The sequence below is a fragment of the Selaginella moellendorffii genome, unplaced genomic scaffold (assembly GCF_000143415.4).
Source record: "Selaginella moellendorffii unplaced genomic scaffold, v1.0 SELMOscaffold_0, whole genome shotgun sequence".
In the NCBI taxonomy this organism is placed as follows: domain Eukaryota; kingdom Viridiplantae; phylum Streptophyta; class Lycopodiopsida; order Selaginellales; family Selaginellaceae; genus Selaginella; species Selaginella moellendorffii.
Window position 1 is genome coordinate 3,842,240 of NW_003314261.1, and position 24,359 is coordinate 3,866,598.

The 24,359-nt window shown below is 48.2% G+C and overlaps 8 protein-coding genes across 8 annotated transcripts; 2 read left to right on the plus strand and 6 right to left on the minus strand.

The window, feature by feature from the left end:
- Nucleotides 1-4,197: 4,197 nt before the first annotated feature.
- Nucleotides 4,198-4,998, minus strand: LOC9656212 (BAHD acyltransferase BIA1). Its single transcript, XM_002960986.1, has 2 exons — nucleotides 4,566-4,998; nucleotides 4,198-4,484 (listed from the first exon to the last, which is right to left on the minus strand). The coding sequence occupies exons 1-2, from the start codon at nucleotides 4,996-4,998 to the stop codon at nucleotides 4,198-4,200; spliced, it is 720 nt and encodes a 239-aa protein (XP_002961032.1).
- Nucleotides 4,999-6,088: 1,090 nt separating this feature from the next.
- On the minus strand, nucleotides 6,089-10,843 carry LOC9632034 (receptor-like protein kinase BRI1-like 3). Its single transcript, XM_024674720.1, has 3 exons — nucleotides 10,309-10,843; nucleotides 10,056-10,257; nucleotides 6,089-8,375 (listed from the first exon to the last, which is right to left on the minus strand). The coding sequence occupies exons 1-3, from the start codon at nucleotides 10,841-10,843 to the stop codon at nucleotides 6,089-6,091; spliced, it is 3,024 nt and encodes a 1,007-aa protein (XP_024530488.1).
- Nucleotides 10,844-11,014: 171 nt separating this feature from the next.
- On the minus strand, nucleotides 11,015-12,825 carry LOC9632035 (uncharacterized FAD-linked oxidoreductase ARB_02478). Its single transcript, XM_002960988.2, has one exon. It carries the CDS (start codon nucleotides 12,801-12,803, stop codon nucleotides 11,061-11,063), a length of 1,743 nt encoding a protein of 580 aa, XP_002961034.2. The 5' UTR covers nucleotides 12,804-12,825; the 3' UTR covers nucleotides 11,015-11,060.
- LOC9632036 (rhomboid-like protein 14, mitochondrial) lies at nucleotides 12,817-14,221 on the minus strand. The gene is made up of 2 exons (XM_002960989.2): nucleotides 14,001-14,221; nucleotides 12,817-13,947 (listed from the first exon to the last, which is right to left on the minus strand). The coding sequence occupies exons 1-2, from the start codon at nucleotides 14,208-14,210 to the stop codon at nucleotides 13,117-13,119; spliced, it is 1,041 nt and encodes a 346-aa protein (XP_002961035.2). The 5' UTR covers nucleotides 14,211-14,221; the 3' UTR covers nucleotides 12,817-13,116.
- A 59-nt stretch (nucleotides 14,222-14,280) lies between these two features.
- LOC9632037 (la protein 1) lies at nucleotides 14,281-16,129 on the minus strand. The gene is made up of 9 exons (XM_024669132.1): nucleotides 16,031-16,129; nucleotides 15,901-15,979; nucleotides 15,686-15,835; nucleotides 15,477-15,619; nucleotides 15,276-15,421; nucleotides 15,161-15,214; nucleotides 14,865-15,108; nucleotides 14,667-14,814; nucleotides 14,281-14,610 (listed from the first exon to the last, which is right to left on the minus strand). The coding sequence occupies exons 1-9, from the start codon at nucleotides 16,079-16,081 to the stop codon at nucleotides 14,375-14,377; spliced, it is 1,251 nt and encodes a 416-aa protein (XP_024524900.1). The 5' UTR covers nucleotides 16,082-16,129; the 3' UTR covers nucleotides 14,281-14,374.
- LOC112344420 (ankyrin-1-like) lies at nucleotides 16,129-18,206 on the plus strand. Its single transcript, XM_024669126.1, has 12 exons — nucleotides 16,129-16,199; nucleotides 16,252-16,314; nucleotides 16,407-16,580; nucleotides 16,636-16,770; nucleotides 16,819-16,958; nucleotides 17,017-17,103; nucleotides 17,169-17,294; nucleotides 17,379-17,528; nucleotides 17,582-17,683; nucleotides 17,757-17,927; nucleotides 17,987-18,066; nucleotides 18,115-18,206. The coding sequence occupies exons 1-12, from the start codon at nucleotides 16,142-16,144 to the stop codon at nucleotides 18,167-18,169; spliced, it is 1,341 nt and encodes a 446-aa protein (XP_024524894.1). The 5' UTR covers nucleotides 16,129-16,141; the 3' UTR covers nucleotides 18,170-18,206.
- On the minus strand, nucleotides 18,180-20,454 carry LOC9632038 (probable serine/threonine-protein kinase mps1). Its single transcript, XM_002960991.2, has 5 exons — nucleotides 20,079-20,454; nucleotides 19,286-20,007; nucleotides 19,058-19,234; nucleotides 18,845-19,006; nucleotides 18,180-18,787 (listed from the first exon to the last, which is right to left on the minus strand). The coding sequence occupies exons 1-5, from the start codon at nucleotides 20,431-20,433 to the stop codon at nucleotides 18,227-18,229; spliced, it is 1,977 nt and encodes a 658-aa protein (XP_002961037.2). The 5' UTR covers nucleotides 20,434-20,454; the 3' UTR covers nucleotides 18,180-18,226.
- A 79-nt stretch (nucleotides 20,455-20,533) lies between these two features.
- On the plus strand, nucleotides 20,534-24,066 carry LOC9632039 (plastidic glucose transporter 4). The gene is made up of 14 exons (XM_002960354.2): nucleotides 20,534-20,623; nucleotides 20,961-21,827; nucleotides 21,961-22,069; nucleotides 22,120-22,187; nucleotides 22,243-22,375; nucleotides 22,434-22,533; nucleotides 22,590-22,702; nucleotides 22,762-22,855; nucleotides 22,914-23,073; nucleotides 23,133-23,279; nucleotides 23,330-23,403; nucleotides 23,456-23,544; nucleotides 23,609-23,723; nucleotides 23,775-24,066. The coding sequence occupies exons 2-14, from the start codon at nucleotides 21,590-21,592 to the stop codon at nucleotides 23,955-23,957; spliced, it is 1,623 nt and encodes a 540-aa protein (XP_002960400.2). The 5' UTR covers nucleotides 20,534-20,623; nucleotides 20,961-21,589; the 3' UTR covers nucleotides 23,958-24,066.
- The last annotated feature ends 293 nt before the right edge of the window (nucleotides 24,067-24,359 follow it).

The following is a 24,359-nucleotide window of genomic DNA, read 5'->3' on the forward strand; positions in this document are numbered from 1 at the left end:
TCTCATGCAGCAAGATCTTAAAAGAGGATCAACACCAAAACGTTTACTTTTTGTCACTCTTAAGTAAATAAAGTACAAAAGTATTGTCACTCTAAGCTCTCTATAAACTTTTCCACTGTGTCTCTCAATGCTATGCCATCTTTAGCTGAATGAAGAGACCTTTGTGGAAGGTAGCCTGCATCATGGTTAAATTTGTCGGGGTCAAAATCTTCCATGAACCTATCATTCTATGTGATCATTAAGTTATGTAGCACACAACAAACCATGATGTTATTTGCAAGGATGCTTGGATGACCTCTAAATCCTTTCCGAGCTAGCAATTTCCATTGCCTCTTTAAAATTCCAAAAGATCACTTGACAACAATCCTCGTAGAAGAATGAAGGAAGTTGTACTGCTCTTTGCCATGAAACCTGTTTGGATATGGGACCAACACCGGTAAAGCACAGTCATATCCTCCATTTGCAATGATATATTGTGGAATGTCCCCAAACTCTGTGTGGTACACTGGACCACATAAATGCTTCTTCTCAATCCAAGCCTTCTTCAAACCACTAGAATTCCAAACTCATCTATCTGGAACACTACCTGCTATCCCTGTTGTTATGTCAAGGAATGAAGTCTTACTGTCTACCACATCTTGAACTACCATCGAGTAATACTTTTTTGCCCTAGCATACCAATCCATTGCATCCTCTGATCCTAGGAGCTCAATTGCAATGTGAGTGCAATCCATTGCACCACAACAATTTGGGAATCCACACAATCTCTAACATCCAGTTATAACTTCTTTCATTCCCTCCTCATCTGGCCAATGGATCATTAGTCCTTCATGCTCAAGCAATGCATACCTGAAACGGTGTAGACAAGCTTGGGTAGTGCATGAAGCCACTCCAAATGCATCATCAATTGTTTGCCATATATCCCCAGATGCCAAATGTTTCAAAGCAATAGCTACTTGCTTTGAAACAGGCAAGTGCCGCCCTGGTATTTCTGCCAAACTTGGAGGAGGCCTCTTAACTAATTTTGGAGCAAGCTCATCACAAAGAAAAGTGAATGTAGATACCAAAACCCAAAAAACTTCTCTAAATCTTTGTGGATCTATATGAAGAACCTCAAGCTCTATTTGATACCACCAATGTAGACTTCTCGGCTTGATGTAATATGCGCTGATCGATAGCCCTAGAAGCTCCTTTTTAGTGATCACTCTCTCAACAAATGAAGATGTAGCGGGACATGGCATAGAAAGAACTATAGCAATCGCTTCCTCCACGAATAAGAGTTTTCTTGAAATTGGAACTAAAATCATGTCCTCCTCCTCCAGAAAGAACAACTCTACCAAATTTAAGTACCTCATCACAATCCCTACAGCATGGGAAATGATCGCCAAAGAAGAATCGGTGAGCCGTGGCATGCTGTGCACCATACTTGCATTTGAACAGGTATGATTAATAAAAAATGCCATTTAAAATGCGCGTATAATATGGTGTTTAAACACCAAGAATATTTTTAAAAAACCCGAAAGAATATACTTTCTTTTACTTAGGATTAGGGTTCATGTAAAATCAGGGTTCGCGGGATCCGGAAGCACTGAGGTAAGTCCGGGATGGGGGGAGGAAGGCAGCCATGCTGGAGCTGGGCTCATGTTCTGAAATTGAGGCTGACATCCGAGACAAGCCATGGCATGAGTCCATGGAAGTGTAAGTATTGCTCGAATACTTACACCGGCGCGGCTGAACGAGTTCGCGCTCACCTTGGGGGTGTGAAAGGAAGGAATGTAGAGATTTGTACAGAACAGGTGCCACTGGAGGTGGTGAACAAGGCTCGGGCATCTTTTAATCATGTGGAGCTCACGAAGAGCTCCATGATTGCAGCAAGTCCCCAAGAGAGACTTGCCTTAGCTCACGAGACTAAGGTCGGTGAGGTGAGCGGTGGTGCCAGCTGCGGGGCAAGTGGTGGGGCTACTGGAGTGCTGGGCGAGGTGAGCAGCGGCAGCGTTCCACTTTCCGGGAGCAGCAGTTTTAAACGAAGTGCTACACCGGTGCTAGATGGTGACATTCGAAAGATGATGAAGTCTGCAAAGGTTCAATGTCTGGATGATGTAGTGGCCAAGTTCTTCTACATTGAAAATATCCCTTTCAACACCATTCAGAGGCCAAATCTGAGGAAGTTGCTTCAAGCTGCTATTGACTTCGGCCCTAGAGCTCTTGCACAGATGATGGGATATGAGAAGCTGCAGAGTACACAGCTGAAGAAGATTTATGATAGTGTCAATGCTCGACTTGATCCAATCCATGAGGGTTGGAGAAGATATGGAGTTAGCATCGTCACCGATGGCTGGTCTGACAACTGTAGCTGATCCTTGATCAACTTCATGGCCTCCAACGTCCAGGGTTCAGTTTTCTTGAAGTCTGTAGATTCCAAGGGCAGGACAAAGACAGGAGAGTGGATTTGGGTCGAGCTGAAGAAAGTGATTCAAGAAGTTGGCAAAGAAAACATTGTTCAGGTGATCACTGACAATGCATCAAACTGTGTGCAGATGGGAGAACTCATGACAGCTGAGTATCCTCACATTCTCCACAGCATGTGTGTGTGCCACGTCTTGGACCTTCTCTTCGACATCGGGAGCTTGTCATGGGTAAAACCACTGGTGAAAGGCTGCAACGAGGTGGTAACTTTTATCACCAAAAAACTTCATGTTCTGGCTTTGTTTTGGAAGCTGAGAAATCGGGATCTCATCAAGATGGCGAGCACAAGGTTCGCTTACATGTTTCTAGTGATGTCTCAGCTCCTGAATCTGACGACCTTGGAGGCATTGAAGGAGATAGTTGTGAGCTCTGAGTGGCAGCGATTGGACGTCACAAAGACCACCAAAGCCTAGCGCATTCGAACTCGGATCTCAGAAGAGACTCCGAACTCTTTCTGGACTAGATGCCAGCACTTGTTGGTGCTGCTTGGACTGCTCCTCAAGGTCTTGAAGCTTGCAGACCGGGAGGGGACAACTTCCGGTCTCATTTTCGAGGCTATGGACCGGATGAATGAGAAGCTTTCAAAGGCTGTTAAGATTGGGATTTTAGCCGAGGAAGAAGTCGAGGAGATCAACAAGTTCATGATGGAGGATCATGGTGAGGGAGGTTGGAAAGTAGCTCGTTGGTTCTAGATGCATTCGATCTTGCATGGAGCTGCTTTTGTTCTAAACCCAGCTTTTCTTCATCTCCCTCTCAACCAGGAGGCTCAAGAAGATTTTGTGGAGTACCTAGAGTTGTATTGCAAAGGAGATCGAGGACTTCAACACAAGCTGCTGCACGAGTTTCAGAGTTTCTGTCAACAACTTGGCCGTTTGTTCTCTTCGGAGGCAGCAAAGCAAGTGCATATAAACTGTTTGTTTGTCAACTTTTTAGACTGATTCTCTTGTATAGATGGAGAACCAAAAACACCTGGTGAGTTGGTGGAGCAACTTTGGTGCAGGCACACTAGAACTTCAAAGGCTTGCTTTACAGATCTTGAGTCAGCCAGTTTGTGCTTCACCATGCGATCGAAACTAGAGCTCTTGGAGCATGATCCAGACGAAGAGGAAGTCTCGACTGCTCTCCAAAAACTCAAAGAAGCTGGTTTTTGTGCACACAAATATGTGTGTCATACAGAAGATCGAGTCTGGGAGTTTGAGGCTTATCGAGCATGATCTTGATAACCTTGAGCTTGAGCCTCAATGGCAAAGGATCCTTGCACTTCAGGAGGTTGTTGAAGAACCTCTTCAACAACCTGATGATGACAGCACTAGTGGTGATGATGTTCTAGATTTGGAGGATGAAGATTAAATTAAACCTATATTATATTATGTTAAATTTTGTTTAGTAACAGTTAATTATTTTTTAATTATATTAAAACTGAAAACCATTTTACCCGTTCGAAAAAAAGCTAAACAGGTATTAAACGTTTGATACCCGTTCAAATCCGGTTGCATTCGAATGTTCAGATGCAAATATGCTGTGCGCTCAATTTAGGGCAAACAAAATTGGCACCCTAATCCTGGGTTACATATAACCATTAAAAAAAGGGGGAAGGGAATTTTTTTTGGAAGGGGGGGAGAAATTTCCAGGTGTGGAACCCCACCCTTAGTTTGTAGACACGCCTCAGTGGGAGTGTTGAGATTAAATGCTTAGGTAGATGCTTAGCTAAGCAGTTAAGATGATGTGGCATTAGACAGCCCATGTATATATAACTTCATATATACAATATGAGCAGTCATTGCCAGCAGTCGCTGCCTTTTTTATCACTGGCCTAGAGGTGAGCCGCAGAGTCGCGGTGGTGTCGCTCTTTAGCAGCGACCGAATGCCGCTGCTCGTGAAGGAGAGGATTGCGTGCTCCACATTTCTGGGGTCGGGGAAGGGCGGAGGCTCAATCTGGTACTCCGCTGGAGTGGATTCCGGTGGAATTGCGTCAGGAGCAGGGATCGATCCCAGTGCGGCCGATTGACACGATGCTCCTGGCCTGAGGAAATCAGCGCCCAGGTTTTCACGAAATCAGCCGTGGCAACTCCATCGGCTGCGCTGTGGTGGGTCGCTACCTGGGCCGCACAGGAACCGAGTGAGCTTGATCGAGACAAGAGGAACTTCCGTGGTTTCTTGCGTTGGGAAGGCCTCGCGCGAAGCTAGGCTGTCGAGGCTGGGATTAAACTCGTGGAAGCTGCCGAGTTCTTCTTCTAGAGATTTGCTGGCGAGCGCTTCGAAGAACTCGATGCCGGAGTCGCAACACTGGATCTCGAGGGCCTGATTGGGAAGAAGCTTGTAGCGGCCGGCTAGCGGATAGAAGAGGGAGAGCGTCTTGGAGAGGGATAGCTTGAGCTGGTCGGAAGGGACGAATCGTGCGAAGAAGTAGAGGAAAGGCGTGTAGACCCGAGGAGCAATCTGGTCGAGGCAGCTGAGAAGTATGGACGGTCGTGGTAGTGGAGAGGAGTTCGCAGGCTTGATGAGCTCTCGGACATTGGAAGCTACTTCCATTGGGATCTGCCTTGGATGGTGGTGGAAAAAAGATTTCAATGGAACTAAGGATGGAAGACGATCATCAGCTCTTTCTTATGCTTCCAGGAACTCGATTGGGACTTGGATTCTAGCTAGCGGAGCATTTCCAGTTGCTGTGGACGATGATGTCAATGCGTGGATCAGATTGTGTGCAAAGTTGAATTCCACATAAAACTGAAGTAACAAGTTGTGGAGAATTTGTTCATGTACTTAAGCATTGATTTGAGTGAAACGGCATTGCTACTATAACATTAGATAACTGGTGAATCCAATCCAGCAAAATCCGACGTGAATCTTTGCTCGCTTAGCTCCCCAAAAAGTGAAAACAATATCGATTAATGCAGCGACTGTTGGCAACGACTGCTCATATTGCTATATATACATGGGCTGTGGCAACTGCCTAATGCCACATCATCCTAACTCCCTAGCTAAGAATCTACCTGAGCATCTAATCTCAACAATAGCTCCCCAAAAAGTGAAAACAATATCGATTAATTCATTCATTGCTAACTCCATCCATGGAAGCATTTCAATGGAGGAAAGTCAAGAGTATGGCGAACAGATCGGACAAGATCAGCATCACATCGTAAAGCTAGTAAACGTTTGGACTTTTCTCTTGTAAGGATAGGCAGACATGTGGAAACCTTCTACCTTTAACACTGATGTCGAGGACGAATTCTCAACTCCTGCCAGAACTCCAGTTCCGGAAAGCAATCTTCGATAGAGTTCTAATTCTTTCTTTTTTTGTTATTGTTTTTATCGACTAAGCAGATGATCCAGAGCCTGGTCCTTCAAAAGAAGTGGAACTCGAGAGAGCTACTCATGAATTCATTGGAAAACATCAGTGTACATGTCCTCGTTCTTCTGGATCATACTTTAATTTCTCTTTTTGCTCGGTGACTCCAGGACTAATTTTGTTCCAAATCCTCTCCTAGAATTAATTGTTCCTTCTTTCTTGACACCTCTCCTCTTATAAACTCGTCTTAAGCAACAAACTTTTCGAAGGCAGGTCTGGGACACCATGGAACAACATGTAGCGCCTGCTGTTGAAGGCACGTGGAGTCATATATTATATTAAACGTTTAAGCAGTGCCTCCCATCTCTTACTGAAGAAAACTGCGTAACTCCATAGTATGCATGAAACACCACCACCAACAATGGCAGCCAGAATCGTTTCATCACCATGTCCATCATCACTGTCTTCATCTGTGTGATCACCATGCAAAGGATTATACAAACCAGCACACTCTGCAAGGGGGAAGCCACAAAGGCCTGGGTTTCCTTCATAGCTGCTCACCGGGAATAATGCAAGCTGAGCACTCTGTGGAACCCTTCCAAGAAGCTTGTTGTTCGAGATGTTTAAGTATTTCAGGAAGGTGAGGTTGCCAAGCGAGTCCGGGATGTGTGATTCAAGCCAGTTCTGTGATAAATCTAGCCACTCCAGGTTCTTGAGGTTTCCAATTGTGGAAGGAATGGCCCCTGTAAGTAAGTTGTGTGCGAGATTTAGCACATTTAAGTCTCGCATGCCACCGAATTCCTCTGGGATTGTTCCAGTGAAGCTGTTGTGCGAGAGATCAATAGCCAAAGGACTGTTTACCAGATTATATATTGTTAAGTTGAAACCAGGAGGTGCCAGAAAGAACCATCTTCTGCATCTGGTTGCAAACGGAAGTTGCTCAAAGTCATCCAAGCGGATCCCTTGCAGTATGAAAACCTCCTCATAAGCTTTGCAGATGGATGCCTCTATGTTGATTGCAAACACCATCAGAAACGGGAAGGTTATTTCGGTTATTTCATCCTCTTCCACTACTGATGAGCGGCCGATCCAGCTTGGAATTTGTCCTGTCAACTGATTGTCGTTCACTAAAAGCAGGACTAGAACGTTGCTGTTCCTCAGCTCGCTTGGTAGGCCACCCTGAAGCTTGTTGTGACTCAGTAAAAGAGATCGAAGGCTCAGCATACTTCCAATAGATGCCGGGATTGCTCCAGATATCATGTTGTTGCTCAGAAACAGCAAGCAGAGTTTCTTCAGCCTAGATATTTGCTGAGGAATGACGCCTGTGATATTGTTAAAACTGAGATTTAGTGTCACCAGCTCACTACAGTTGCTGATTGTAGCGGGTATGCTGCCTTCAAGATTGTTCCCCCAAAGAAGAAGATGTTGAAGCTTCGGGAGTCTGCTGCACATATCCACTGGAATAGGCCCTGCTAGAGAATTGATGCTCATATCAAGCATTTCCAGATTACCACAGTTCATGGCTGAGTTCAGAACCCGACCATGCAACCTGTTATATACCAGCAGCAAAGACTTAAGTGAGGACCTTGCAGGGCAGATGCTTGGGTTGCCAGTGTTGAACAAGTTGCAGCTCAGGTCTAGAACCTTAAGACTTGGAGGAACTGTAGGGAGTTCACCTATAAAGTTGTTGTGGTCGGCTTGGAGAACTTGAAGAGACTTAAAAACCGTAGCTAAACTTCGATTGGCAAATACCGAGAGGAATGGTCCAGATAAGTGATTGTCTGATAGATTGAGCATCTTCAAAGCAGCACAATCCTTCCGAAAAACTGTCCCAGAAATGTTGTTAAACGAGAGATCCAGCTCCTCCAGACTAGGACAGTGGTCTATCTGAAATGTTGTGAAGAAGTTGGTAGACAGGTTGAGCTTCTGAAGACTGTTGGATGAACGTAGACCAGAAAGTTCCCCTGTCAAATTATTCGACGACAATGAAAGCTCTTGTAAGCTTCTGCAGTTTATAAACATATCTTCAGGCACCCCTCCAACCAGCTGATTGCTCGATATGTCTAGAAACCGCAAGCTCTTGCACAATGCGAAAAAGGAAGCAGGTATCGAGCCACTGATTCTGTTGTGAGATAAATCAACCGAAACCATAACATGCCCGATTGATCCCTTCAGCGAAATTTCTCTTAGCTTGTTGTGTGAGAGGTTCAAGTGCCTGATGCCTTTGCAAGTAACCAAAAGAATATCTAGAAAATGACTAGTGAAATCGTTGCTTGACAAATTGAGGAACTCCAAAGAGCATTTCTGCGGTGATATGTTGATCTCAGTGAAGTTGTTCCCCGAAGCAGACAAATTGCGTAGTTGAGGCAGGGCTTGGATTGTTGAAAGTGGAAAAAGGCCCGAAAGTGACAGAGAATCAATCTGTATGCCAGTGATCCGCCCTACTGAGGAACAACTTACACCAATCCAGTGGCAAACGTTTGTGCCCGCCTTCCAGTTATTCAGTGCCCCAAGAGGATCATCCACAGAAAGTTTAAAGCTTAAGAGTGCTTCAACCTCTGAATCTTCAGCACTTGCATGAAAAACAATTGTGACAGCAAGCAGGACAAGAGCAAGCAGCCTACATGGATCCATTAGAATGCCTAGCAATATGCTTACAGTATATGTAAAAGTCCACCAATCTCAATTGGCCACATGACTTTGACGGGGTTCGAACACGGAATCAGAAGAGAAGTCCAACCCAAATTCTACTAATAAATATTTGAACTTCATGGAGAGTTTGACTTTGCCTTGGTTGTCCCAGACTTGAAAAAAATGTTAATACTCTCTCTAAAAAACAAAGACAGAGAAGAAAGAAACAAAGAGTCCCAATGAAATCATCATTGCCAATGACGTGATCCTTCAAATAGCTTCAAAAACATGGTCTCGTCCTCCAGAGGAACTTCACTCTCACCCTCGAGGCTAAACACGAATTTTTCGTTCCACTTCGGACTGGAACCCTACCCTGGAAGATGGAAGACAAAGTTTTGGTCTAGATAAGAGAAAAAAACTATGAGAGCTCGTGAGGATCGCATAAGGGTCTGATTTCCCTAGAAGAAGAAGAAGCATCAGAGAATGACAGCAAACTCCTACCCAAAATGTCACTGTTCTTGATGTCGGAGCGTCGATGAGACAAACCTTCTATTCGTTCTTACTTGAAATCAAGAGATTTTCACAAAAAGTTCTTCCCATTTGTACCACCCACGTCATTTTCATGATATATTTATTTTAATGGAGGCATGCTTCTCTCACTTTTACCTTTTATACTTCATACTTCACGTGGTTTACAATTAGGCTGTCTTTTCGGAGGTTGACACAATTTCTGATCACATGTTTGCAGTGAAGAAAAAGACACTTCTACTTAAACAAAATATAAGAGATTATCTTACATTTGCGCGTTTCTCATGATGAATCTAGGTTAGCATTAAACAAGCTATATATGTTAATAGGCATCCACTGCGTTTCTCATACTCTTACATTTTAAACTATTAAATCGTGTAGATGTAGGTTGCTGTCTGAGCTGGGATTGACACACACCATATCGAGGTTAATAAGTATGAATAAGAGCCCATTTCCATATGCATTGTAATGTAAGCATGTACACCACTTCATTTTTAAAATTTAGATTAGAGTTAAATGTTGTAGAGCACATGGTTTACAATTAGGATTCATATATGGAAAAAGGAAAACACAATTACTCTTTCAACATGTGAAGCTGAATACAATGCAAATATCACAAAAGAAGCAATTTGATTGAGAAGACTTCTAGCAAATATTGGACTTCCATGTTTAAAACCCAATTGTCTACAATAACAATACGTCAACTTTAGCATGATTGAAAATCTGATCTTTCATGCTAGAACAAAACACATTGAGATGGATCACTTCTTTATTTGAGATCATAGAGTAGAAGGAGAAATAAAAAAATACTTCACCTGGTTTCGAGCCAGTTTAGGCTATACTTCTTTAAGGTAATTGGTAGAAAACTAAAGAGTATTGTATTTGAATTCCTCTTCTCAACTGAAGTGAACCGTGCTAACACAGTAAGCACTATAGCAGGAACAAGCAGGTCTTCTGTTAGGGACGCAGAAACAATAAAGGCTCACATTTTCATCGTATTCGTCACGTAAAGGATTTGCTCGAAGGGTAGGTTTATAAGAGATTCCGATGTTGCTAACCGGTAAGGAGAAATGAGATTTACGCACCTTGCATTATTGACTTTAAAACCTAAAAACAAACAGCGAGATACATATCAACCTACTCAACGAAGGCTTTGAATGCCTCCAAGCACTGAGCAATGTGATGGCGGTGCTGCCTGGAAAGCATTGTATCGGATTTGTTGGCAGGGAGATTGGGAATGACATACTTCTTGACCCGGGTGACTAGAGTGGGCTCATCTCCATTTCTCACACAGTCGGCCAGAGCTTTCGTCATTGGGATGACGTAAAAGGTAGGACAAGTACCTGAAGAACAATGTGGCTATAGCTCGATCAAACGAAATACCAAGTACTTACCTAGCATGACAATACCTGGAATCGTCTGCTGGTCCGGAAAATCTTCCCTTCCCAGCCTTTCGTACAAGCGCCTGTTCTCCTGGTATGCTGCAACCGCCTCTGCCATCAATTGTGCTTCTGGATGATGGCCTACATCGTAGCTTTTGTCTTCTTGAACCAGTAGCTTGATTGCGGTGTCCAATCTCTCGATGAGAACATCAGGGGTTGCTTGAGTTTTGGCGTTGGACATGAAGAGATCCAGGGTACATCTGCTGCGCACCGAATTGTCGTCGCCATCGTACTCAAACAGCTCCAGGAGTGAGGTTGACATGTCTTCCACGGCCGACTCTTCGTGCCTGTGTGTTTTGGTCACTGCGATTATGTGCTTGACCAGGAGCCTGACGAAGCGAGACCTTATGTGTCGGATTTGTATCGTCGACTGCAGCATGACATCGCTCAAGTCTAAACCCAGAAACTCACTCACGTCCTCGTTGAACATCTGCGGAGGTTCTACCCCGAAAAACGAGCGAAACTCTCTTTCCTGGGCAGTCTCCATCTTAAAGTAATTTACCTGAGTTTCTGTCCACTCGGAACCTGATTTGCATGGCAGCCGTCGCATGCTTTAGGGTTAAACAGTGAATAACGCCAGCAAGGGGTATATTCATTGAATAATTTCTGGTATATTCATCGAATAACTTCTAGCATATTCAATGAATATACCAGAGGATTCCGAGACAATACTATCAACTTTTTAGATTTGGAGAGTCCTTCTCTCAAGCTCTACATTTCTTCTTGCTTCTACACGTCAGATCCTCGCTCCAATCCTCGCTCCCAACGCACTTCTTGCACACAAACAGGCCCTGCGGATCCACAGCCTCCTTGATGAGCTTGAGCTTGTCATACTTGTCGCCAAAGAATGCCTGCTGCCAGTCCGGCTCGTTAACATCCGCCTCGTTGAGATAGCAGCCCGAGGATGGCGCCACTCTCCTCAGCCTGCCCCCGGTCTTGGTGATGGCGCGAGCAAGAGACTTCTTCGCCGCCTGGGTCTCGTTGGCAGGGAAGAGCTTCACGACTATGATGTGCCACAGGGCTTCCCTCCATGCCGGATTCACTGCGTTGTCTCGAGCCACTGAAACCTCGCCACCCGCGGTCAAGTACCCCATGACTCGATCGTATCCCTCGTCCCAAATCCCGACTAGAGTCTGTGCCAGCTCCTCCGGATCGTCGCTAAAGGTGCTGCTCGGGATCAATCTCGACACCAGCAGCTCCGAGGAGCCAGTTGCGAAGGAGCAGCCGGACTTGGAGCACTGGACGGCCTCGTGCCACTTGAGGTAGGAGGAGAAGCTCTGCATTGCCCCGTTGACGCTCACGCCGGCGATGCCCCTCGCCTCCGAGAGGAATGGATCGAACGAGCTCTGCGCAAAGGAGGAGTTCTTGTCTGGAAGAAGGTACTGGACGATGAGCGCCCGCTTGGCGATGAGGAAGAAGCCACCCCATCCGTCCTGGGACAGGCCCGGATTGCTCTTGACGAACTCCGTGACGACCAGCTCAAAGCTCTCGGAAGTGTTGGCGCCGACAACGTACGAGGCAAACTGCAAGCTCTTCAGCGCAGGATGAGTCGCGTGAGTCACGGAAACCACGACACCGAAAGTTCCTCCGCCGCCGCCACGAAGAGCCCAGAACAGGTCCTTGTTCTGGCAGGCATTCGCCACCACCAGCTTCCCGTCCGCCGTCACGACCTTGTACTGGAGAACGTTGTCCGCCGAGAGGCCATACTTGGGTGACAGAGGACTGTGCCCCGCGGCTTGAGGATAGCCTCCGGCAGCTCCAACCGAGGAACACTGAGCACCAGCTATGGCTTTCCCATGCGCGTCGGCAGCGCGGTAGAGCTCCTCCCACACAACTCCTGCTCCAATTGTCACGCCGGATCGAGCAGCCGAGCTGTTGCATCCCTCTGGAACAAACTCCTCGACGAAAGAAATATCCTTGAGGTGGTGCGTCCATATGCTAAGCGACCCCGCTGCGTTGCTGCGTCCCAAGTAGTCGTGACCCGTGTTCTTGACGGTCACACGAAGGTTGTAAGTCGCGGCAAATTCCACAGCTCTCTGGACGTGCGATGCGCTCGACACGTTGACGGCAAACACCGAGACCCGCCCTTGATAGCAGCTACTTGTCTTGTTCCCGGAGAGAAGGCAACCTTCGTTGCCATCCATCTCGAAGAAGGAGTCTTGCATGGCACCGGGCTGCGCAGCTCTCCAAAACGCATCGCTCCATTTCTGCGTCACCTCGAGGCACTGCAGAGCGTTGTACTCGGGCTCGTGGCACGGCCAAGCCGGCGGTTTCGAAGCTACGAGCTGCCCATCAATGGACGCATTGAGAGCCTGCCAGGCGCTTGAGTCGGGCCAGCAGTCATCAGAAGGTAGACACTTGCAGCTAAATGCCGTCGGTCTTGCTCGCATTGACGATGCCAAGAGCACAGTGAGGACGACGAGTAGCACACCACCGCAAAAGCCCATGCTCGATCGGAACTTCGGAAACTTGGAAACTGACTTGCCTCGAAAAGCGCGAGAGGCGGAGATATAAATGCTGCCCGAATGTCGAACCTGCCTTTCACTGCTGGGATAACTTCCTCCAGTCTACCTTCACTGTCGTGTATTGCCGCGGGTGATTTCTTGAGCGCATTCTCGCTTCGTGATAAAGTTGTCGACTTCGCACGCCATCTAGAACATCGGACTTACATGACCCCCCCGGCCCGGTCGAGAGGGAAAACACTCCACATATTTTGCTGGGACTCTCCAAAAAAATTCCGCCGATGGACGACGCACGCCGTCACCTCGTAAATCTTGCAATACGTGCCTGCCGTATGGCCTCGGCAGAAGTTTGCGGCGAGCCAGGCAGCGGTTCATGCTGTGGCCACGGCGGAGCCGTCGGGCTGAAGGAACTGCTGCCGCCACCCGACCTCGGAGTCCCACACATCTCACAACTGTCGGCAGGCTCCCAGTTTTCGTACGTGCAAGCTCGACACCTCCACATCTGAAAACTTATCCCGCCTCCACTTCCACCACCTTCATTCCTGGATCCCACAGATCCTCCACCGAAGCGACGAGACGGCGGTGGCGATGGTCGTCCCAGTAAGAACCACAGCGGCCTAGTCACCAACATCCACGACCAGTTCGCCGATCGTCTTACGAGAGCCCCGATGCCACTGGAGAAGAACCTGGGAGCACGTACGTAGAGCAGCCCTGCTAGAATTCCGGAGAGGTGGCCCAAGAACGAGGCGCCTGGCATGAACATCTGGACGAGAACGAGCTCTGCCCATGCTGCAAACCTCGCTGGTACTACGAAGCCATAGACGATGGCGTTGGCTGGAGAGTTGTGATTGAGGACTACCTTGAGAGCGAAGAGAAGCGCCGAGAATCCCACGGCACAGGACGTGTAAGGCGCAGGCGAATCGGTCAGGGTCGAGACGAGCGTTCCCAGCAACACCATCAAGCCGTGAGACATCCCCAGGAGGAGAGCCACCATGGACGCGAATTTCGGGCTTCCCATTCTACCTTCGAGCTGAACGCCCTTCCAGAGCAGTGAGATCATGTTGTAGAACAGGTGCGCTTCGTCGACGTGGTAGAAAGCCGAGAGAAGCAAGCGCTTCACATCGAAATTCTGCGAAATCTCGATCAAACCGGGGGATTCTCAAGAGGATTACGAGCGCTTACCCGGAGAACAAGGTAGGGACTGAGGCAGACCTCCTCGATCGATGGCAAAACCTCGTGCAGGCTCCCAGGGCGCAGATAGACGATCACATTCGCGAGAATCAGCGCCGCCGTGACCGGCGGCTTCCTCTCGAGCTGGACGAACTGCGAGAAAACGTGAAGCGCCAGCATGAGGAGCATCCCGTTGCTACGACCGCCGCGCCTTCCAGCCATCGCCAAAAGTCCCCCCGCGCAAACCCTAGGGAGCCCCGCGTGAGGTGTATCAACAAATAAAGCCTCGACACGCGTCAAAAGGATATTCCCACTTTCAAATTTGAAAAGTACGTCGTTGGAGCCCTAAAAACTTTGGCAAAATTTTGGCAGAGAGCTCTTCGCTTTCACTCTGTTCTCTGGAGTTTCGGCTCGGGCGCATCGTCATCGTCTTGGAAGATCGTGCGCTTCCCGGTCGCGGCATTCTTCTTATCCTCATGGTTACTATTTCCCTTGAATTTCCTGTCTTGCTTCCCGGGATTTCGAGCTCGATTGTCTCTGCTGTATCGATTTTGGCCGGAGGTTTCTCGCCGCTTGACCTGTTGATCCCAGATTTTCTTCCAGTAGTCACGCTCGGCTTGTCCTGGGCGAGAGAACGCACAGTAAAGCAAAGAAGAAAAACCAGCTTTGATTGCAAACCTTCGAGAGCTTCCAGCGTTGCCAAGTAATCCTTGATCACAAGACCGCCCTCGTCCGAGATCACGGCTGCTGTCCGTGCCTTGCCTGCGTCCTCTGGAGTTTCGAAGCGGATGTATCCCTCGGTCTCGCCCTTTGAGAAGTCGACAAACTGCAGGAAAAATCAAAAGTGAAGAGAAGAAAGAACGATGGCTTTGAGACCTTCACGCTCCCATACTGCTGGAAGACCGCCTTGAGGTCCTCCCTTATGACCGCGTCACTTTGAGTTCCTTTCTCTGTTTTCTCTTTTGCCTCTCCGTCTTTATCTTCAGTGTCTTTGCTCTTGTCTTCTTCTTTCTCCTCGTCCTTCTTCTCCTCCTCGGCCTTCTTCTCCGATTCTTGCTGGGCGCCCTTCTCAATCTTTGTCAGTTTAAAGCGCACAAGAAGTCCTTTCACATAGTCGTCCCTGAAGGAAGAAAAACAATCACTATCGCAAATTTCCAGGCAGACGGAATTACCTCTCTTTCTGTTCCTTCTTTGGCAGGGAATTCATGAGTGTCTCGAAGGAGTCCCTGCGAGAGAAAACCACGCCGTGAAAGATGAACTCACAACAGAAGTTTGAAAGAATTTTACTTGGACTGGAACTTCAAGTCGGCGCCCTTGAAGTTTAGTCCCATCCCAGACGCTCTCTGTGCTTCTTCTGGAGATGCAAACTCCACAATAGCGTAGCCACTGAAAGCTTTTACTGCAGGGTGACGAGGCACCCGCACGCTAAGAATCTAGAAAGCCAGAAAACGTTGAATTATCCAAAGACAAACCAAGTATAACTCCTACCTTGCAGTTGCTTTCAAAGAAAGCCTCGATCTCTTCTCTCGTGGTCTTCCACGAAAACGGTGACACTGCCAAACTCCGAGCATCAACTTCAGCACGAACCTCTTCCGGCTTTTGCATTTCGTGGACTCGTCCCACACGGAGGCCTGTAAACAACGAACACGTTTTAGAACAGGGAAAACCTTTGTTTAGTTTCCAGCTAGAACACATACCATCGTCCGAAACTTTGAGGAACGAGGATTTCCTCAAAACATCCGCGACCGCAGCGACGACACCCTTGGGAATCGTCTCTGGAGTGGTTTGAGAGAGCCGCAAGTGAAATCTCATCCGAGTGAAGGCGCAAATCACCGACAAGCTCACCACTGTTACAAGGAATGGATGTTTAGAAAAAAGCGATTTGAGTGGAAAGCGCGAAAGAAAAAGGTACAGCCGTCGGCGCTCTCCTCAATCGAGCGCAGTAGAAACGCATCGTTGGCGAGATTGCTGTCGCTAAAGTAGAATTCCACCTGCGAAGAGGAGAAAAGTCGCGCTCCATCTCACAATGCGCGTCCACTCACCTGTCTCGTGATCTTCGCCGCGGCGTCGTCGCCCACAGCACCATTCTCCATTCGATAAAAACCTCGAAAAACCCTAACCTCTAGAACCCTAAAAATCCTATCAAGGGAGCGATGGTGGAGGGAGCGCCGAGCTCCAAAACGGTGGCGGATGCCACCACCGCGCTCTCAGGTATTGATTTTCACTGTTTCGATCTTCAAGCTTAGATGTTGTGAAAATGCAGCTCGCGAAGCTGTCGGCGATTTACTGAACGCTTCCCTTACTGGAACTTTGGAGGAGTTTCAAGGTAAAATCTGGTTTATTTCGAGAAGAAGAAGAAGAAGAAGGACTAGGACGATTCTAAATCTTTGTGTGTGTGTGTGTGTGTGTGTGCTCCAGATGCTGCAAAGAAAATGGCACAAGGACAGGAGGCTATCGTGGATGTCATTGCTGCAGTAAAAGATGCCAATGGTCGCGGACCACTTCACTTTGCTGCTCGCGGAGGAAATCTCCAAGTCTGCAAAGAGCTCGTGGAGAATTTCCATCTGGAAGTGGATCAGAAAGACAACGATGGTGTGTTTTGTGACCTTATCGACTTAAGACTTTTCGTTTGGTTTTGTTTTTGCAGGAGAGACTCCACTGATCCATGCGGCACGACTGGGACACTTTGACACAGCTAAGTTTCTGATAGAGCATAACGCTCAAGTTTCGATGTCCTCACTGGACCTTGGATCCACACCGCTGCATCATGCTGCGGGGATAGGTACCTTGAGCTAGAAAAGACATGAAATCTGACGATGTTTTTATATAGGCTCGATTGAATTGATGCGACTATTCCTAGACAATGGTGCTAAGATCAACACTGAAAGTACTTCTGGAACGCCTCTAGTCTGGGCAGCCGGGCATGGAAACACAGAAGCCGTGAAGCTGTTACTCGAAAGTGGTGCAAACGTACGGCACTTTCAGAAAAAAGAAAAACGTTCCACCACTTCTGATTCTATGACTTTAGCCAAACATACTTGCAGAGAATGGCGTGAGTGCATTGATATCCGGAGCAGCCACTGGATCTTACGACGTTGTTTCTCTCCTGATCAGGGTATGTCATAAGTTCTCCAGTTTTTGGAAACTTTTTTTTTCTCTATTAACTCACTCTTGATACAGCATGGTGCCGATGTAAACATCAGCGCTGGTGGAGTAACTGCATTACATGTAGCTGCTGACACTGGAGACGAGAAGATGGTGAAATGTCTTCTAGACGCTGGAGCCGATCCCAACGCTCAAGACGAGGTATGTCGTGAGCTTCAGTTTGTTGTTTTTTTTCCGTTAGGTGCTGTTGTTTAACTCGGTTTTTCTACTACTTTGGTGTTTCAGGATGGTGCCAAGCCTATCCAAGCCGCTGCTGCCAGAAACTCTCGCTCGATCGTGCAGATGCTTCTCCCTCTCACGTCACAAGACGCAAAGGATAACGAGTGGAGTGTGGACGATCTCATCGCCAGAGAAGCGCCTCCAAGGACGACGGAGGTCAGAGTTTCTATCCTTTTCCTCCACTGATGGATCGATCCATGTTGCTGCAGATATCTCAAGAAATGCTGGACAAAGCCAGTGAAGCCAAATCGAGAGGTACTGAAGCTTTCAACCGGAAAGATTACTTGATTGCTATAGATGCATACACACAGGTCATACACACACCTTTTCTTCTTTTTTCTTATTCTTTTCGGCGTGTTATTGTGCTTACTGTGTTGATTCCAGGCCCTTGATATAAATCCTACCGATGCTTCGCTCTACTCAAACCGGAGTGTGTGTTGGATACGAGCTGGCCAAGCCGAGCAGGCACTCAAAGACGCAAAGGCGGCAGTGGATTTAAGACCAGACTGGGCCAAGGCACGGTATCGAGAAGGCGTTGCATTGAGGCTTTTAGAGGTAAGTAGCTTCCAATACTTTCTCGGGTCTAGAACTCACAGTAAACTCTATCAAAACAGCGATTCGAGGAGGCTGCTACTGCGTTCTACGATGGTATCAAACTGGAACCAAACAACAAGGAGTTGCAAGAAGCTTTCAGGTAGCCATTGTTTTCTATCCTAGTTTCTATATCCCGGGTTGATCACAGGTTAGCCGTCGAGACTGGGAAGAAACATCACGCGAACAATCAAAAGACAGTGTAAAGTCGTGAGAGAAAAAAATCATCGCTTTCTTTCTTAACACTTCGTTCTAGAAGTAATTTACATAGTGACTGATGTTAGCAGCTCACATAGCGCAGCCTTCCCAGCTCTTTTCACGTACAATCGAGCAAAAGGTAGCAACACCTCGTCGAGCATTTCGTGGCCACCGTCCAGAGGTGGCTTGATGGCCTTTCGTATCAGCTCGGTTAGCTCCATGCTCCCCCTGGCCGAGACGTAGGCCTGGAAGCTCTCGAGGAGGGCCTCTCGGAGGTAATGGTGGTCGTCTGGCGGTGGCGGCGGCCTTGGCTTGAGGAATGCGTGCTCCAAGAGCTGGGGTATCCTCGGCCGCTTGTCCTTGTCCCACATAAGGCAGCTCTTCATCACGTCCACGATGAGCGGGTTGGACACTGGCGGGAAGTTGATTACATGGTTCTCGTTGGTGATCTCTCGGATCTTCTGGTAAAAACTGAGGTGGGAGAATGGTGTCCGGCCGTAAACCATCTGGTAAAGGATGCATCCAAGCGACCATATGTCTGACGCGCGACCACACTTGACGGTTCCCTGCTCGTCCCTCGAGTTCATGAGGAACGCTTCCGGGGACATGTAGTTGAGGGTCCCAACCTGGAAACGCAAGAGCTCTCGATGTTTATCAAAGAAAGTAACGAAGAAGCTTTGTACCTGAGACTCTCGCACGATGTTGGTTGTGTCGTTTTGTATGGCTTTGGCGATCCCAAAGTCGATAAGCTTGAGAGCTCCTTGGACGAGGAGAAAGTTCGCGGGCTTGAGGTCGGCATGGACGATCCGCTCTTCGTGTATTGTATTCACAGCTTTCAAGATATGCTGCAAATGGAAGACAAGTTTAAACGAAGACGACGAGCTAGAATGTTTTACCTCCCAATGCAACCGCAACCAATTCTCATCAAGCTGTCCATCCTCGCTTTTCTTCCGCTCAAGAATGCGTGCTAAGTCAATCTCTCCGTACTCCAGCACCATGTAAATCCGCACGTCGTTAAGGATTTCACCATGGGCAGCAGCACTATCGGACCTGAAGATGGTTTTATCGGTCACCTGAAGAATAGACGCAACTGAGCACGATAGTTTACCAGCGTCGACACGTACCTCGTAATCTATAAGTTGGATAATGTGATTCTTTCCTTTCAGACGCTCCAAGTATTCGATCTCCTGATGAAAACCGCAAGCTGTCTGATGATCCCGTCCTTTCAAGATGATCCTCTTGAGAGCGTAAATTGTGCAGTCTTGGGCGATGACTTTGAATACGTGACTGCTTCCACCGCTTCCGATTTTCCCAAGCTTCTGATACCTCTTGTTGTTCACCCACACAAAGTTCGCATTCTCTCTTGTCTTGCCGCGAGAAGAATCACTCTCCTTGCTCTCTGTGACAACTTTGTCGTGAACATTGGCACCCTCGGCAACTTTCACTTCCTGCTGCTGTGACCGCAAGCTGTGAAGCTCTTCCTTCACACCACTGAAACCGTTTAGAAGCTTGGAGGCACCTCCTCCTTGCTTGCTCTCAATCTGCTGAAATTGCTTGCTTTCTGAAACTTGGATTTGCTGGTTTTCTGCCACTACGACTTGGTGATGGTTCACTACGTGGACCTCCTGGTTCTTAGCTACCTGGACTAGCTGATTCACTGCTACTTCGCTTTGCTGCCGGGACTCCACCACCTCGACTTGGTCGTGACGGATCTCTGCGAGGAGCTCACTTTGTTTTTGCTGGTTCTCTGCTTGTAAGTCGTTTTGCTTCTGTTGGTTCTCGGCAGCCTCAAGTGATTCGTCTGAGCCAGTGCTGTCGTCCCCACGAAGAACGCGTCTAGGCCGACCTGGAATCAAGCAAACTCCAAAGTAAGAGCTCTCTTTCTCACTCTTCGCCGAAGCCCGAGAAGAAACTTACCTAGCAACTTAAACCTGGAGTTTCTAAACGTTCCAGGAGCGCAAATCCCCGCGATCGTCCCAAGATTTGGAGCGATGCTCCCGGATGCCGTGTTGTGATGCGCACTCCCGATCGCCGCGCGTGCCTCGTCGGTGATACCAGACGCATCCCAGCCTGCATTGGCGGATGGAACCGCGAGGTCGTGATCCCTGAGCTCCACGGAGCTTCCAGGGGCGAAAATCCCCGAGATCGTACCCAAACCCGGTCCTGTGTGTCCCAGCACCGCATTGTGATGCGCGGAGCCGAGCACCGGGCGCGCTTCTTCTGTGAGGATCGATGCTACGCCTGCGGCTGGAGGAGCGAGCTCATTCTCCATAGAACTTCCATGGAACAAAACAAGAACCCTAGCTAGGTAGGAGTGAAAAAAATATTTGCTACCCGGTTAAAATGGTAAAAGAGACGTCACTCGCGATATGGATGGACGCCCACGATTGCAAGGTTTGAAGGAGCAGCGAGCGAGGGAAGGCGGAGAAGGCGCTCTTCGCGATTTGGCATCGATCGATCCGGTAAGTAGTGCATTGCATTGGAAGGGAATTTTGGGAGATTTGGCTGCTCTCAGCGCTGCGAATCCGTGCGATCAGGGTTTGCGTGGCCTGAAAATCTCGATTGCCAGCGCCCTAAACCCAGGCGCTTCGCGTGATATTGGCATTTCGATGATTTCATCAAGCTTCTCGTCTTGATCGATCGTCTTGTCTTGTGTCGATGGATTTGCCTTTTTTTTTTCTTGGTTCTTTCTTCTTGGTGGTTTTCTTTAAGAGAGCGACTGGACTGGCATCCTTTTTTTTTCCCGTGTTATCGCAAAAGAAATCTCGCTAACACGATGACCACTTTCCGCTTGAACAGGAAGAGCAACGAGATGAGCATGAGAATCCCGAGCAAGGAAAGAATAAAAATCCAGTCTCTCAAGAACAACCATCATCTACTAGTCTGCCGGATCGTCCTTGGTCCGGACCACGCAAAGAAGCTGAGAGCTTGATTCCAATTCCAGCACTGGAGTGGTCCTGTCGTGATCAAACGCAACGATCCAGCTTACGTGCCAGGAACTTAAGCGCAGCGATGGAAGATCAAACAAGAAAGGAAGAGATATCTGCAAAAGTGGATTGGACAGGCTAGATTTCCAGCACCTTGCGCAGCGGGTCACAGACACAGACACAAGCGTCTCGGTGATCCGGTGGTGGCATCCTAGCCGTTGGTGTGGTTGACGGCAATCCATAGGAAAGCAAAGGTGGGAGCTTATTTAGCAGCGGGTGGATAACGACGATTATCGGCCGGTATATTAAACTTTGACTGGCACAGAGCCTCCAGCAGCAGCGGTGCCGGAGCCGAGCAAAGCTTTCCTCGCTCTCCTCGGCTCTCTCGCTCAACTCGAGAGAACGGGATCGGTGCGTCAGCAGGGGTGGGAAAAGAAGGAAGGGGGCTGTACCGGGATCCTCTTTTTCGTAGATAGCGAAGTTAGCTCACCCGCACCGGAGATGCATCAGCTTGCTCTCAAATTGTGCTCGTCCACGCCATTGGCACAGGTTTTCGCGCAGCAGCAGCAACACAAAAGGTGCCTGCCGGTGGCGACTTGCTCCAGATCCTCGTCATGGGAGACCGCTAGAGGCTCCGAGTTTAGGGGCAGGTCCATGCATGCCGAGGTCAAGAAGATGAGCGTTTTGGGGTTCAGCAACAGGCTCCGGCTGCCGTCTTTGGTGAGAGCACGCGCCAGTGGTGAGTTTTTCTTTTCTGCTTTCTCCTCTCCTGGCTCTCGGAGCCTGATCTGATTGATCCCGGGAGTGCTCCATCGCTTCTTGGGGGCTTAGATCTTTAAGGCATTGATCTACTCACTGGGTTTTCCATGCAGACGGTGAGATGCAAGAATTTGTCGACAAAAAGTCGTCTTCTGGAGGAGCAGTACTGCCTTATGTGGCAATCGCGAGCCTGGGAGCATTTCTGTTTGGCTACCATCTCGGGTATGGCTAATTTCTGGCACGCTTCGCTCTCAATCTGCTCCTCTGGACAGGGTTGTAAATGGAGCTCTGGAGTACCTCGCCAAGGACCTTGGCTTCGCTGGCAACGCTGTTCTACAGGGTAATGCGTTCTAGAGCTCCTCCTGCGCTTTCAGTGACGCGTTCACACTTTACAGGATGGGTTGTGAGCTCCACGCTGGCTGGTGCGACTATTGGATCCTTCACCGGTGGATCCCTGGCTGATAAAATCGGCCGCAGGCACACGTTTCAGCTCGATGCGTTGCCGCTCGCGATTGGAGCATTTCTCAGGTCAATCTCGTTTTCTTATCGTTTTACCAGCACTTAATATTCGAAAAGTCGCATGCAGTGCAACAGCGACCACTGTGCAGGCCATGATAGCAGGAAGGTTTCTGGTGGGGGTCGGAATAGGAGTCACGTCCTCTATTGTACCTCTCTACATTTCTGAGGTTGGTGTCACCAAAGATCACTCAGCTTAAAACCTTAGCTTATCCGGCAAGTGCAGATTTCCCCAACTGAAATCCGCGGAGCCCTCGGCTCGGTTAATCAGCTGTTCATTTGCATCGGTATTTTGGCCGCACTGGTTGCTGGGTTACCCTTGGCTGGAAATCATGGATGGTAAACTTCAGCTTTGCGATAGAAAATGGAACTGAAAATGACCCAAGTCTATGATGCAGGTGGCGTTCTATGTTCACTTTGGCTACTGTACCGGCGATTCTTATGTGGCTAGGAATGGTGTTCTCTCCTGAGAGCCCAAGGTGGCTGTATAACGTAAGAGATTTTTATTTTTTTGGAGGTTTTTCTCTTTCTTACAACATTTTAAATGCAGCAAGGACGGCCTGCCGATGCCGAGAAGGCCATTGAACGTCTGTGGGGAAGGGCCAGAGTGAATGATGCCATGGCGGAGTTGAGAGGTAGCGGTAGCAAACAGGATTCTTCTGAGGAGAGCGCTGGCTTTGGCGACTTGTTTAGTCGACGTTATCGCAGAGGTATGACAGCCTTTTCCTCATTTTTCTTCTTTGATTTAAATCTTTTATGGTCGATGCAGTTGTAGGCGTTGGGGCAACGTTGTTCTTGCTTCAACAGTTTGCTGGTATCAATGCAGTTGTTTATTACTCAACTGCAGTGTTTCGGAGCGCCGGCATCACGTCCGATGTTGCAGCGAGTGCGCTCGTTGGAGCTGCCAACGTCTTTGGTACGCGTAGCTCTCCTCTGTTTCCTTCGTCTAACTCGACACCATTTCAGGAACTGCTGTGGCCGCATCACTGATGGACAAACAAGGACGCAAAAAGCTTCTTATCACAAGTTTTGCGGGAATGGTAAGGCCTTTCAAGCTTGTCCCATTCGCTGATCTTATCCGTCGTGTGGCAGTCAATATCAATGCTCGTATTGGCCCTTGCTCTTTCATGGAAGGCATTGGAGGCTTACTCTGGATCCTTGGCTGTTCTGGGGACTGTAACGTAAGTGCAATCCTTGTCTCATGATGTTTGTCTCTCTAACGAAAACTATGGCGTTTCTTTCCAGATATGTTCTTTCTTTCTCGCTGGGGGCTGGTCCCGTGCCCGGTCTACTTCTTCCGGAGATATTCGCGAACAAAATCCGAGCGAAGGCTGTTTCACTGTGCATGGGTGTGCACTGGGTACGAAGAAGAATTGTTTTGCTAGCTTGTGCTAATGGGAGACGAATGCAGGTGTGTAACTTTGCAATTGGGCTCTGGTTCTTGAGTGTCGTCAACAAGTTCGGCGTGAGCAAAGTGTACTTGGCCTTCTCTAGCGTGTGCCTTCTGGCAGTGATCTACATTGCAAACAATGTGGTGGAGACCAAAGGACGGTCCCTGGAAGAAATCGAGCTGGAGCTCACGCCTGCTGTCTAGCAAAAAGAGGAGAAGCTCTGAATGACAATTTTGCTCTATGAACTGTTTGGAAAAGCTTTCAGAAAAGAGCAGATTTTCTTTTATAAAACATGATTAAATCTCCACCGTCGATCAAAGTTCATCGTAGCCGTCTAGTTATACCCGTTGACAGGCTCTGAAAACCAGGTCAGCCTAGAAGAAGCGATGGGGGAGCGACGCCGGTTTAGTGAGTGTCGTCCATGAGAGGAAGGTTTAGGGACCAGCGAGCTTCTCTCATGGCCAAGATCCACGGCTTCAATCCTCCAATTCTCGATGGATTGCAATAAAGACTGCAATCCCTTCCTCCAGCGTCGAGCAGCTCCCTGCTGGATGCCAATGGCAACCAAATATTTGAATAGCCATTCTTGCGAGAAATTTGATCCT

Coding starts and splice junctions, on each gene's coding strand:
- LOC9656212 (XM_002960986.1), bottom strand. CDS start 4,998: ATGGAAGTAGCTTCCAATGTCCGAGAGCTCATCAAGCCTGCGAACTCC. Junction 4,485..4,565: donor TCGGTTCCTGTGCGGCCCAG/GTAGCGACCCAC, acceptor TCCTCAGGCCAG/GAGCATCGTGTCAATCGGCC.
- LOC9632034 (XM_024674720.1), bottom strand. CDS start 10,843: ATGGAGACTGCCCAGGAAAGAGAGTTTCGCTCGTTTTTCGGGGTAGAA. Junction 10,258..10,308: donor TCCAGGTATTGTCATGCTAG/GTAAGTACTTGG, acceptor ATTGTTCTTCAG/GTACTTGTCCTACCTTTTAC. Junction 8,376..10,055: donor GCATTCAAAGCCTTCGTTGA/GTAGGTTGATAT, acceptor GGATCCATGTAG/GCTGCTTGCTCTTGTCCTGC.
- LOC9632035 (XM_002960988.2), bottom strand. CDS start 12,803: ATGGGCTTTTGCGGTGGTGTGCTACTCGTCGTCCTCACTGTGCTCTTG.
- LOC9632036 (XM_002960989.2), bottom strand. CDS start 14,210: ATGGCTGGAAGGCGCGGCGGTCGTAGCAACGGGATGCTCCTCATGCTG. Junction 13,948..14,000: donor GTCCCTACCTTGTTCTCCGG/GTAAGCGCTCGT, acceptor GAGATTTCGCAG/AATTTCGATGTGAAGCGCTT.
- LOC9632037 (XM_024669132.1), bottom strand. CDS start 16,081: ATGGAGAATGGTGCTGTGGGCGACGACGCCGCGGCGAAGATCACGAGA. Junction 15,620..15,685: donor CCTCAAAGTTTCGGACGATG/GTATGTGTTCTA, acceptor CGTTGTTTACAG/GCCTCCGTGTGGGACGAGTC. Junction 15,109..15,160: donor AAGAAGGAACAGAAAGAGAG/GTAATTCCGTCT, acceptor TTCTTCCTTCAG/GGACGACTATGTGAAAGGAC.
- LOC112344420 (XM_024669126.1), top strand. CDS start 16,142: ATGGTGGAGGGAGCGCCGAGCTCCAAAACGGTGGCGGATGCCACCACC. Junction 17,104..17,168: donor TTGTTTCTCTCCTGATCAGG/GTATGTCATAAG, acceptor CTCTTGATACAG/CATGGTGCCGATGTAAACAT. Junction 17,529..17,581: donor CGCCTCCAAGGACGACGGAG/GTCAGAGTTTCT, acceptor ATGTTGCTGCAG/ATATCTCAAGAAATGCTGGA.
- LOC9632038 (XM_002960991.2), bottom strand. CDS start 20,433: ATGGAGAATGAGCTCGCTCCTCCAGCCGCAGGCGTAGCATCGATCCTC. Junction 20,008..20,078: donor CTCCAGGTTTAAGTTGCTAG/GTAAGTTTCTTC, acceptor GCTTGATTCCAG/GTCGGCCTAGACGCGTTCTT. Junction 18,788..18,844: donor ACATCGTGCGAGAGTCTCAG/GTACAAAGCTTC, acceptor TTGCGTTTCCAG/GTTGGGACCCTCAACTACAT.
- LOC9632039 (XM_002960354.2), top strand. CDS start 21,590: ATGCATCAGCTTGCTCTCAAATTGTGCTCGTCCACGCCATTGGCACAG. Junction 22,534..22,589: donor TACCTCTCTACATTTCTGAG/GTTGGTGTCACC, acceptor CGGCAAGTGCAG/ATTTCCCCAACTGAAATCCG. Junction 23,280..23,329: donor TGGAGCTGCCAACGTCTTTG/GTACGCGTAGCT, acceptor ACACCATTTCAG/GAACTGCTGTGGCCGCATCA.